This window comes from Sus scrofa, chromosome 9 (genome assembly GCF_000003025.6).
Source record: "Sus scrofa isolate TJ Tabasco breed Duroc chromosome 9, Sscrofa11.1, whole genome shotgun sequence".
Lineage (NCBI taxonomy): Eukaryota > Metazoa > Chordata > Mammalia > Artiodactyla > Suidae > Sus > Sus scrofa.
Window position 1 is genome coordinate 107,258,549 of NC_010451.4, and position 13,983 is coordinate 107,272,531.

The 13,983-nt window shown below is 37.5% G+C and overlaps 1 protein-coding gene across 1 annotated transcript in view; it reads right to left on the bottom strand.

Moving 5' to 3' along the window:
* The window catches only part of COG5 (component of oligomeric golgi complex 5), a 280,119-nt gene that overhangs the window by 264,778 nt on the left and 1,358 nt on the right, over positions 1–13,983 (bottom strand). Inside the window, exon 2 of the mRNA XM_021102595.1 lies at positions 6,763–6,902. Within this exon, the coding sequence (XP_020958254.1) occupies positions 6,763–6,902 (140 nt within the window). The remainder of the gene's footprint in view (positions 1–6,762; positions 6,903–13,983) is intronic.

Sequence of the window (13,983 nt, forward strand, 5' to 3'; positions counted from 1 at the left end):
CATCTGTATATCTTCTTTGGAGAAAGGTCTATTCAGGTCTTTTGCCCATTTTTCCATTGACTGATTGGCTTTTTTGCTGTTGGGTTGTGTAAGTTGCTTATATAATCTAGAGATTAAGCCCTTGTCAGTTGCATTGTTTGAAACTATTTTCTCCCATTCTGTAAGTTGTCTTTTTGTTTTCTTTTGGGTTTCCTTTGCTGTGCAAAAGCTTTTCAGTTTGATGAGGTCCCATGGGTTTATTTTTGCTCTAATTTCTATTGCTTTGAGAGACTGACCTGAGAAAACATTCATGATATTGATGTCAGAGAGTGTTTTGCCTATGTTTTCTTCTAGGAGTTTGATGGTGTCCTGTCGTATATTTAAGTCTTTCAGCCATTTGGAGTTTATTTTTGTGCATGGTGTGAGGGTGTGTTCTAGTTTCATTGCTTTGCATGCAGCTGCCCAGGTTTCCCAGCAATGCTTGCTGAATAGACTTTCTTTTTCCCATTTTATGTTCTTGCCTCCCTTGTCAAAGATTAATTGACCATAGGTGTCAGGGTTTATTTCTGGATTCTCTTTTCTGTTCCATTGGTCTGTCTGTTTTGATACCAGTACCACACTGTTTTGATGACTGTGGCTTTGTAGTATTTCTTGAAGTCTGGGAGAGTTATGCCTCCTGCTTGGTTTTTGTTTCTCAGGATTGCTTTGGCAACTCTGGGTCTTTTGTGGTTCCATATAAATGTTTGGATTGTTTGTTCTAGTTCTGTGAAAAATGTCATGGGTAATTTGATAGGGATTGCATTGAATCTGTAGATTGCTTTGGGTAGTATGGCCATTTTTACAACATTGATTTTCCCAATCCAGGAACATGGAATATCTTTCCATTTCTTTACATCTTCTTTGATTTCTTTGATTAAAGTTTTATAGTTCTCGGCATATAGGTCCTTTACCTCCTTGGTCAGGTGTATTCCGAGGTATTTGATTTTGTGAGGTGCAATTTTAAAAGGTATTGTATTTTTGTATTCCTTTTCTAATATTTCATTGCTGGTATACAGAAATGCAACTGACTTCTGAATGTTAATCTTATATCCTGCTACTTTGCTGAATTTATTAATCAGTTCAAGGAGTTTTGGGGTTGAGTCCTTCGGGTTTTCTAGGTATAGTATCATGTCATCTGCATACAGTGACAGTTTGATCTCTTCTCTTCCTATATGGATGCCTTTTATTTCTTGTTTGTCTAATTGCTGTGGCTAGGACTTCCAAAACTATGTTGAAGAGCAGTGGTGAGACTGGGCATCCCTGTCTTGTTCCAGATTTGAGTGAGAAGGCTTTCAGTTTTTCCCCATTGAGTATTATATTTGCTGTGGGTTTATCATAAATGGCTTTGATTATGTTCAGGAATGTTCCCTCTATACCCACTTTGGCGAGGGTCTTGATCATGAATGGATGTTGGACTTTGTCAAATGCTTTTTCTGCGTCTATTGAGATGATCATATCATTTTTGACTTTTTTTTTTGTTAATGTGGTATATGATGCTGATTGATTTGCATATGTTGAACCATCCTTGTGAACCTGGGATGAACCCAACCTGGTCATGGTGTGTAATTTTTTTGATATGTTGTTGAATTCGGTTGGCTAAGATTTTGTTGAGAATTTTTGCATCTATATTCATTAATGATATTGGGCGATCATTTTCTTTTTTGGTGGTATCTCTGGTTTTGGAATTAGGGTGATGGTGGCATCATAGAATGTCTTTGGGAGTATTCCTTCTTCTTCAACCTTTTGAAAGAGTTTAAGGAGGATGGGCACCAATTCCTCTTTATATGTTTGATAGAATTCACCTGTGAAGCCATCTGGTCCTGGACTTTTATGTTTAGGGAGTGATTTTATGACCTCTTCAATTTCATTTCTAGTGATCGGTCTGTTCAGTTGGTCTGTTTCTGCTTGATTCAGTTTTGGCAGGCTGTAAGATTCTAGAAAATTGTCCATTTCTTCCAGATTGTCAAACTTGTTGCTGTACAGTTGTTCATAGTATTCTCTTATGGTTTTTTGTATTTCTGCTGTATCTGTTGTGATTTCTCCTTTTTCATTTATAATTTTGGTTATTTGGGTTCTTTCTCTCCTCTTTTTAGTGAGTCTGGCCAGGGGTTTGTCAATTTTGTTCACCTTTTCAAAGAACCAGCTCTTGGTTTTATTAATTTTCTCTATTGTTTTTTGAGTCTCTATTTTATTGATTTCTTCTTTGATCTTTATAATTTCCTTCCTTCTGCTGACTTTAGGACTTTTTTGTTCTTCTTTTTCTAATTCATTTAGGTGGAGGGTTAAGTTGTCAATTTGGGATCTTTCTTCTTTTTTGAGAAAGGCCTGGATTGCTATAAATTTCCCTCTGAGCACTGCTTTCGCAGCATCCCATAGATTTTGAGAGGTTGTGTCTTCATTATCATTTGTTTCAAGGTAGTTTTTAATTTCCTTCTTGATTTCCTCATTGACCCATTGGTTTTTTAGTAGCATGTTGTTCAGTCTCCATGTAGTAGGTTTTTTCTCTTTCCTTTTCCCATGGTTGATTTCTAATTTCATGGCATTGTGGTCAGAGAAGATACTTGAGATAATTTCTGTGCTCCTAAATTTACTGAGGTTAGCTTTGTGTCCCAATATGTGGTCGATTCTTGAGAATGTTCCATGAGCATTTGAAAAGAATGTGTATTCTGCTTTTTTTGGATGTAGTGTCCTGAAGATATCAATTAAGTCTAACTTTTCTATTGTTTCCTTTAGGATCTCTGTTGCTTTATTGGTTTTCTGTCTAGAGGATCTGTCCATTGATGTGAGGGGCGTATTAAGGTCTCCTACTATGATTGTATTCTCATCAGATATTTTAAATTTTTTTATTATATTTTATTTACGGGTTTCATTAGCACTATCCCAATTTTGCTTCTGCAGAAAAATAATTGGAAAAGGCTCAGTTATCATACTAGGACTCAAAAATTTCCTCTACCTCACATCAAAACAACTATAACTTGCCCCCTCTAGGAGATGCTAAATATATTTTAAGTTTTTATCAATTCCTTCAGATAAGGTATTACATGCAAAGAATAAGGAAAATGTCAACCACAAAAAGGCAGAATTTCAGGTAGCTCTTGCAAAAAGTTACCCCTGAGAAACCTAGGCAGAGTTAAGTGTGTTTTCCCCTGCTCCCATAAAAACTTGGTACAATTCTATTTAAAACAGGTATTACTTGCCTGCCATTATTTCTATCTGCATCTGCCACTGGTCTATGAATCCTTTGAGCCAGGAAATGTGTTCATTGTTCTATCTTCACAGCCTAATGCAAAGCCTGACAATTAAAACTGTCTTATAAATGTTTTTCAATAAACATTGATCTATTAACTATAAAACCAGAATTTTGGAGTTAAATTGATCTTAGACATCATCCTAGTCCTAAGCTGCTCGTTTGGTAGATAAAGTAAAACATAAATTTAAGTGATTTTTATTTTTTCCATTATAAAATGAAAAAAGATAAAACCAAAACATCAATTATAATTAGTGAATAAAATTTCAGAAACTTAAAAAAATTTAAGTGGAGACATTTCATATTATACCAGATCGAGGTTTCCCAGTAAATCAATTATTGATGTATTTGTTCTCTCATTTAAATATTTATTAAGTGCCTGCTCAGAAAAAAAGGTAACACTAGGAAGGACACCATAAAACAAACTTGTAAAACCTTACAATTATAGAACAGGAGGAATCTCCAAGATTTTACACTAAAATATCCTTTTCCCCATTATTCACTCCAATCCATTACACAGATTTTTTTAGAGAAAGCAAGACTCGGATTTCCCTAGTGCTCAGTGGGATCTGACACTGTCACTGCTGTGGCACAGGTTCAATCCCCAGTCAGGGAAGTTCCACATGCCAGGGGTACAACAGTTTAAAAAAAAAAAAAAAAAAAAGTAACAGTAAAACTGAGCCTAGGACCCACCTCCTAACTACCCTTCTATTCACCACGAATTTACCAACTTACTATAATTTCATCAAATGTTACATTTTGTGCTCATAAAATGTGAACTGCCAATAGGAACACCCCAGTTTTTCCTTCCTTCTTGTTTTTCATGTTTTTTTGTTTTTTGTTTGTTTGATTGTTTGTTTGCTTTGGTGTGCAGTGGCTTTATGTATTATCTCAGTTCCCAGACCTGGGATTGAACCCAGGCCACAGCAGTGAAAGCACAACAGGTTTTGCTTTGTCTTTCTTTGCTTTTAGGGTCACAAGTACGGCATATGGAAGGTCCCAGGTTTGGGGTCGAATCAAAGCAGCAGCTGTCAGCCTACACCACAGCTAATGGTAATGCTGGATCCTTAACCCAATGAGCAAGGGCAAGGATTGAATCCAAATCCTCATGGATACTAGTCAGGTTCATTACTGCTCAGCTGACATCGGGAGCTCCTCAGGTTTTCTTATTCACATTGTTCTGCTTCTAAAATTCCATTTTCTACTATCTTTATCAAAGACATCCTATTTTTTTGCCTACCTATAGTCCTCCACATCAGTTAAGATGATGAAAATAAAGTATGACTAAAAGGAGAGATGGGTATATTCACTTTTTAACAATGGAACAGAATAGAAAATACAGAAATAATCTCAGACACCTACTGTCAATTAATCTTTGACAAAGGAAGCAAGAAAATAAAATGAGAAAGAAATAGTCTCTTCAGCAAGTGGTGCTAGGAAAACTGAACAGCTGCATGTAAAATGATGAAACTAGAACACACCCTCACATCATGCACAAAAATAAACTCAAAATGACCTAAAGACTTAAACATAAGACAAGATACCATCAAACTCCCAGAAGAAAACACATGCAAAACATTCTCTGACATCAATCATACTAAGGTTTTCTTAGGTCAGTCTCCCAAGGCCACAGAAATAAAAACAAAAATAAACCAATTTGACCTAATCAAACTTACAATTTTTGCACAGCAAAGGAAACCACGAAAAAAAAAAAATTAAAAAGAAAAACAAAGAAAAAAAGACAACCTACATGATGAGAGAAAATAGCTGCAAACAATGCAACCAACAGAGCTTTATCTCCAAAATATAAAAACAACTTATACAACTCAACAAACCGAAAACAAACCAATTGAGGAGTTCCCGTCGTGGCGCAGTGGTTAACGAATCCGACTAGGAACCATGAGGTTGCGGGTTCGATCCCTGCCCTTGCTCAGTGGGTTAATGATCTGGCGTTGCTGTGACCTGTGGTGTAGGTTGCAGACGCAGCTTGGATCCCGCGTTGCTGTGTCTCTGGAATAGGCTGGCAGCTACAGTTCTGATTAGACCCCTAGCTTGGGAACCTCCATATGCCGCGGGAGCGGCCCAAGAAATGGCAAAAAGACAAAAAAAAAAAAAAAAACACCAATTGAAATATGGGCAGAAGACCTAAACAGACATTTCTCTAAAGACATACAGATGGCCAACAAGCACATGAAAAAAATGTACAACATCACTAATTATTATTGCAAATCAAAACTACAATGAGGTACCACCTCACACCAGTCAGAATGGCCATCATTAGTAAGTCTACAAATAACAAATGCTAGAGAGGGTGTGGAGAAAAGGGAAGCCGCTTACACTGTTGGTGGGAATGTAAAGTGGTACAACCACTGTGGAAAACAGTATGGAGGTACCTCAGAAAACTAAATATAGAGCTACCATATGATCCAGCAATCCCACTGGACAAATCCCAGCATATATGGGGACAAAACTTCCATTCAAAAAGATACAAGCACCTGTATGTTCAATGCAGCACTATCACAATAGCCAAAACATGGGAACAACCTAAATGCCCATCGACAGATGAATGGATTAAGAAGATGTGGTATATATACATAATGGAATACCACCCAGTCATAAAAAAGAACAGAATACTATTTGCAGCAACATCGATGGAACTAGAGACTCTCATATTAAGTGAAGTAAGTCAGAGAAAGACAAATACCCTATGACATCACTTATATTTGGAATCTAATATATGGCACAAACGAACCTATCTACAGAAAAGAAACAAACTCATGGACATGGAGAACGGACTTATGGTTGCCAAGGGGCAGGAGGGAGGGAGTGGGATGGACTGGGAGTTTGGGGTTAGTAGATGCAAACTATTACATTTAGAATGAATAAGCAATGATGTCAAGCTATTTAGCACAGGAAACCATATCCAATCTCTTGTGATAGAACATGATGGAAAACAACATGAGAAAAAGAATGTATATATGTATGATTGGTGTAAGCAGAAATTTACAGAACATTGTAAATCAAGTATATTTATAAAATTTTTAAAGAAGAAGTAGTTTACAGATAACTTTAAAAGTATACTTGGAAGTAGTTCCCGTCGTGGCGCAGTGGTTAATGAATCCGACTGGGAACCATGAGGTTGTGGGTTCGGTCCCTGCCCTTGCTCAGTGGGTTAAGGATCCGGCGTTGCCGTGAGCTGTGGTGTAGGTTGCAGAGGTGGCTCGGATCCTGCGTTGCTGTGGCTCTGGTGTAGGCCAGGGGCTACAGCTCCAATTCAACCCCTAGCCTGGGAACCTCCATATGCCGCGGGAGTGGCCCAAAGAAATAGCAAAAAGACAAAAAAAAAAAAAAAAAAGTATACTTGGAAAAATATGCTACACCATGAAATATATGCATTTGTTCACCTAAGTATGCATTTAAATAACAAAAGGATTATTAAAGTGATATATTAGCACCCTGGCCTGAATAATCTGTATAATCCAGAAGATTAGAATTACCTGTAGGTGTAGTTCTTTATCCAGCTGACTGATTCCCTGGGCAAGTTTTGCTAGTTGTTCAGCAATTACAGCTTGATGAATAGATTGAGAAGTGTAAGTCTTTACATCAAAGTCTTCATTTAAAAAATCACTATAACATTCTGGGAAAAAAATAAGAAAAAAATCTTTATTAATTACAGTGCATTAAACTACAGGTATTAAACAAGAGGACAATTACAATCATAGTGAAACATATTTTGAGGTCTTTCTATGCACCACGGACTGTTATAAATGCTTTCTACTATACATGAGAAGGAAGGGGCAGGTGGAATAGCAGAAGAATGGTGACATTCACTAAGAACTTATGTGTCAGGCACTGATCTAAGCACTTTATACATACTCAGTCATTCAATATTCAAACAACACTGTTGGAACAACCATCTTCCCCTTTCTGCAGATGAAGAGACAGACACAGTCAGGGCACGCAACTTGTGCAACCTCCCTGAGATTTGAATCCAGGGAGTCTAGCTGCAGAACCCACACTCTGGACCACTATGCATACTGTTAAAAGCTAGCTTTTGCCAGAGAATCAAAAGAAAAATATGAGGTACAAGATTAAAAAAATCACTACTAACCACACCCTTTAACTCAAGAAAACAAGGTCACTGACGATGACAGCAGGAAAATTGACTATATTTGGTATTTATGGTTTCTGGTATCTCTAGATCAATGCACACATACTGTTATAATAAAGTGAATGTGCAATTTGAATAGAAGTAGGAAACTACAAAATGATAGGTATTACTGTTGAAAGTAGACCCTGAAGAGAAAGAAGAAAAAGAAGTGATGCTAGATGTTAAGAAGATATCTTTCCATATAAAAATCCAGAAATCTGTGAAAGGAAAATGGAGAGAGTTATGAGTTAAAAATAGATACACAGAAGTGAAGTCAATGTAGGTATAAATGACTAGCTCCTAACTATATGGTAGATCTGCTTAAGACTGCCTTGACAGAGATGATGAAACTAATAAGCACAACAAAGTACTTATGAAAAAATATCAATTGTCTATATTGAGTATAATGTATGCTCCATGAGAACAAGGTTCTTTACTTTGTTTACTACCACATCCACAGAGTCTGACACGTGGCAAGTGCTCAACACTGGTTGAATGAACTAGTCTATATATCAGCTGGAAGTCTCATTCTGCTAAAAGCAAAGACTCATTCCTGACTATTCTCAAAGTGGAGTTGAGTGAAGGATGGAAACTGGCCTTAATTTTGAGAATCCCATTTCCTTCAAGTTTGCCAGACTGTTCTCAGAATTAAGAATCCTGCCAGGTAGAGATGTGGAGAAAGCAATTTCAAGACAGAAAGTTTAAAGGCAGCAAATTCAATGGCATGTTGTGAGAAATAGGGGAAATACTGACTTCAGTATGTCTAGATCAGTGTGCATGTGTACTGAACAATGTCAAAAATAACAGGATTTGAGATTCCAAAGGAAGGCTGGGGTGTAGTCTGAAAAGGGGCAAAAACATCCAAAATGTTCAGACTATATCCCATTTAAGGTTTCAAAGCCAAGAAAGAGCTCTGTTAGCATTGTGTTGTAGAGCGGATTCTGGCCGCAGTATGGAAGATGACTAAAAGCGGATTGGCCCTGCAGTGGTGTCCTGGGGCTGGCTCACATTGGTTCCAGAGGGCCAACTGTTAAATTTTCAGGAATTGTGTGAGCTAGCTGACCTCACAATACAGTTATCTTTTTTTTTTTTTTTTTTTTTTTTTGCCTTTTCTATGGCCTCACCCACAGCATATGGAGGTTCCCAGGCTAGGGGTCGAATCGGAGCTGCAGCCAATGGCCACAGCAACTCAGGATCCAAGCCATGTCTGCAGCCTATAGCACAGCTCACAGCAATGCTGGATCCTTAACCCACTGAGCAAGGCCAGGGATCAAACCTGCAACCTCATGGTTCCAAGTTGGATTCGTTAACCACCGTGCCACGATGGGAACTCCACAATACAGTTATCTTAAAACTGATCATGGTGAGGGTATTTACCCTATGAAAATTGACATATAATACAAAATCAGGGCTTTTTCGATTTTCCCAGAAAGCTCATTTACCAGAACATCCACAGACAGAATAGAGCCACAGAGGCTAGTAAGATGGTACGTTAACAGCCCAAGTGACAGGATGAAAACCAGACCAAAAACGGTAGCACTAATAATGTCAAGGAAGAGAAAGATTCAGTAAATATTGACACTGTAACATATAAAACTTAGAGACAAGCTGAAAATAGGTGATTTGATAGACCTGGAGTTAAAAGAGAATTCTTAAGTTTCTTGATTAACTGACAGAGGGAATTCAGCTTCTCATGAAGTAGCCAACCAGGAATCTTTGTTTAAAGGTGAACATGAATGCACTCCTGCCTTCAAGGAATTCACTACCTACATAGGGAACAAGCACACATCTAACTTACCACACTTAATTAACAGTAACAGAGACTGCCAGAGGAAAAGGTTAGGGGAGAGGGAATTAAAAAAAAAAAAAAAAAAAAAAAAAAGAATTTGGAGTTTCCATCATGGTGCAGCGGAAACTAATCTAGCCAGGAACAATGAGGTTGTAGATTTGATCCCTGGCCTTGCTCAATGGGTTAAGGATCCGGTGTTGCCATGAGCTGCAGAGTAGGCCACAGACACAGCTCAGATCCTGTGTTGCTGTGGTGTAGGCTGGCAGCTGAAGCTCTGACTGGACCCCTAGCCTGGGAACCTCCACATACTGGGGGTGCGACCCTAAAAAGAAAAGAACAAAAAATTCATTTTACTTTAATGTACAGAACCCAGGCTATGTTCACACGTAGATTTCATATGTAGAATCAGCAGTGCTTGTTCAGGCTCAAAATAGAAATAGCCAACAGAATTAGTTTTATAGTTCAGAAGAGAGGTAAGAACCATACCATTAATCTGTGTATTAATTTTCAAACCATGAAAAAAAGACCAGATGCCTTAGGAAGGAATTTTACGATTAAAAAAGGAAAATAGGCATGATAGCGTTCACAATCAGGAAAACACCACAATAGCGTGGGGGGGGGGTGTACATAAAAGAAATGAGACCAACGAAAGAATAAAGTGTTCACTCTAACCTCTTTTATTCAACATAGTACTGGATGTCCTAGCCTCAGCAATCAGACAAGAGAAAGAAATAACAGGTACTCAAACTGGAAGAGAAAAGGTAAAATTATCACTATATGCAGATGACATGATACTATACATAGAAAACCCTAAGGACTCCACATGAAAACTACTCAAACTGATCAATGAATTCAGAAAAGTAGCAGGATACAAGATTAACATTCAGAAATTGGTTGCATTTCTGTATAATAACAATGAAATATTAGAAAAGGAGTATTAAAAAAAAAACCTGGAGTTCCCATCGTGGTGCAGTGGTTAACGAATCCGACTAGGAACCATGAGGTTGCGGGTTCGGTCCCTGCCCTTGCTCAGTGGGTTAATGATCCGTTGCCGTGAGCTGTGGTGTAGGTTGCAGACGCGGCTCGGATCCAGCGTTGCTGTGGCTCTGGCGTAGGCCGGTGGCTACAGCTCCGATTCAACCCCTAGCCTGGGAACCTCCATATGCCGCGGGAGCGGCCCAAGAAATAGCAACAACAACAACAACAACAACAACAAAAGACAAAAAAGACAAAAAAAAAAAAAAAAACCTTTTAAAACTGCATCAAAAAAATAAATACCTAGGAATAAGCCTGACCAAGGAAGTCAATAAAGGTAATTAAAGACAATTCAAATAAATGGAAAGATATAACATTCTCCTGGATTGTAAGAGTTAGTATTGTTTAAATGGCCATACTACCCAAAGCAAACTACAGATTTAATGCGATCTGTATCAAATTACCCATGACTTCACAAAACTAGACCAAACAATCCAAAAATTTATATGGAAGCATAAAAGACCTAGAATTACCAAAGCAATACTGAGTGGGGGGAAAAAAAAATAAAGAAGGAGGCATAACTCTCCCAGACTTCAGACAATATTACAAAGCTACAGTAATCAAGAGAGTGTGGTACTGGTACAAAAGAGACATATGGATCAATGGAACAGAATAGAGAGCCCAGAAATAAACCCAGATACCTACAGTCAATCGGTCTTTGACAATGGAAGCAAGAATATAAAAGGGGAAAAAGTCTCTTCAGTAAGTGGTGTTGGTAAAACTGTATAGCTGCATGTAAAGTGATGAAACTAGAACACACCCTCACATCATGCACAAAAATAAACTCAAAATGACCTAAAGACTTAAACATAAGACAAGATACCATCAAACTCCCAGAAGAAAACACATGCAAAACATTCTCTGACATCAATCATACTAAGGTTTTCTTAGGTCAGTCTCCCAAGGCCACAGAAATAAAAACAAAAATAAACCAATTTGACCTAATCAAACTTACAATTTTTGCACAGCAAAGGAAACCCCAAAAAAAATAATTAAAAAGAAGAAAAAGAAAAAAGACAACACACATGATGAGAGAAAATAGCTGCAAACAATGCAACCAACAGAGCTTTATCTCCAAAATATACAAACAACTTATACAACTCATCAACCCGAAAACAAACAAACCAATTGAAATATGGGCAGAAGACCTAAATAGACATTTCTCTAAAGACATACAGATGGCCAACAAGCACATGAAAAAATGTACAACATCACTAATTATTAGAGAAATGCAAATCAAAACTACAATGAGGTACCACCTCACACCAGTCAGAATGGCCATCATTAGTAAGTCTACAAATAACAAATGCTAGAGAGGGTGTGGAGAAAAGGGAAGCCGCCTACACTGTTGGTGGGAATGTAAAGTGGTATAACCATGTGGAAAACAGTATGGAGGTACCTCAGAAAACTAAATGCAGAGCTATCATATGATCCAGCAATCCCACTGCTGGGCATATATCTGGAGAAAACTACAATTTAAAAAGATATATGCACAGGCATGTTCACGGCATTACCATTCACAATAGCCAAAACATGGGAACAACCTAAATGCCCATCGACAGATGAATGGATTAAGAAGATGTGGTATATATACATAATGGAATACCACCCAGTCATAAAAAAGAACAGAATACTATTTGCAGCAACATCGATGGAACTAGAGACTCTCATATTAAGTGAAGTAAGTCAGAGAAAGACAAATACCCTATGACATCACTTATATTTGGAATCTAACATATGGCACAAACGAACCTATCTACAGAAAAGAAACAAACTCATGGACATGGAGAACAGACTTGTGGTTGCCAAGGGGCAGGAGGGAGGGAGTGGGATGGACTGGGAGTTTGGGGTTAGTAGATGCAAACAATTGCATTTGGATAGATAAACAATGAGCTTCTGCTGTATAGCCCAAGGAACTATATCTGATCACTTGTGATGAAACATGATGGAGGATAATGTGAAAAAAAGAGTATGTATATATATATATATATGTATATGTATAACTGGGTTACTTTGCTATACAGCAGAAACTGACAGAGCATTGTAAATCAACTATAATAAAAAAATTTCAAAACAAAAAAAGATGTAGTACTTATACAACGGACTACTACTCAGCCATAAAAGAATGAAATAATGCCATTTGAAGCAACATGGATGCAACCAGAGATTCTCATAAGTCAGTAAAAAAGAGAAAGACAAATAGCATATGATATCACTTATATGTGGAATCTAAAATATGGCACATATGAACCTATCTACAAGATAGACTCACAGACATCGAGAACAAATTTGTGGTTGCCAAGGGGGAGGGGGTGGGGGGTTGGATGGTCTAGGAGTTTGGAGTTAGTGGATGTAAATTTAGAATGGATAAGCATTGAGGTCCTACTGTATAGCATAAGGAACTATATTCAGTCTCTTGGAATAGACCATAATGGAATTTAAGAAAAGGAATGTGTGCTTGTGTATATTTTGCTGTACTGCAGAAATTGTCACAACACTGTAAATCAACTATACTATAATCTAAAAAATTAGGACTTCCGGTAGCGACTCAGAGGGTTAAGAACCCAACATAATATCTGTGAGGATGTGGGTTCCATCCCTGGCCTTACTCAGTGAGTTAAGCATCCAGCACTGCTGCAAGCTGAGGCATAGGTCGCAGATACGGCTCAGATCCAACAATGCCCTCGCTATGGCATAGGCTGAAAGCTGCAGGTTTGATTTGACTCCTAACCTGGAAACTTCCTTATACCACAGGTGTGCCCCCCCAAAAAAAGAAACAAAGAAAACAGAAACTAAGTGTTCAGAAAGAAAGAGAAACAGCAGAGAAGGAAAAAAAAAACAAAAAACAAAAAACAAAGGACAGTTTAAAGAAATTAATGGTCAGTAGTGTCAAAGATTTTACAAAGATCAAATACAACAAAGGCTGAATACTAAGGACAGACTTTTTTCCTTAAACAGAAAAGTTATATAATGCTTCTCATACAGTTCCCTCATTCCTATAGGAGGCACATCAGAAACACCTCAAAAAATTTCCAACTATGCATCTCCTCACTAACCCTATTAATCCTATCCTGTATCACTGGCAGATTCCTGACATAGTGAGTCACTGCTACTGATGGAAATGTTTAATTCTTTAGGAACGTTTTGAGGGAGAAGAGTAGAGAAGGCTTAGTTTCTAGGTTTAATGGCAAGATATGGAGGATGCCCAATATCTGGTAGAGTCTTTTTTTTTTTTTTTTTTTAGGGAACTTGAAAATCATTTGTTAAGCTTCAAGGGAGAGGTGTGAAAAGAGTTTAAAAAAAAATCAAATAATTACTGTGGAAGATGGGAAAGAGAAATAAATATGAAAATACAATAAGCAGAACTGAGGATTATTTACCTTCCAAAACCATCTAGAAAGCCTTTCCTGACATTCACTTAACCACTCCCAGTTATCATCTTCTTTGTATTGTTTGACTTTGAATATACAATTCCACTGCTACTTACAACACTATATTACAGCGCTTATCTTTATAGCTCTGTAAGACTATTTTCCCTACCAAAATGGTGAGCTAGAGGGTGGGAACTGCACAGAACTTGATTAAACTAAGTTTAAATTAATATACAAAGATGGATTAGCAATAGAGCCTAACCTAAAGAATCTAACGCAATCTAGTTCAGAAAACATCATTTGTTAATTCTGACAAAAGTATATAAATCATGAGGCAAGTCATTTAAGATCAATAATAATGTATACAACAGAG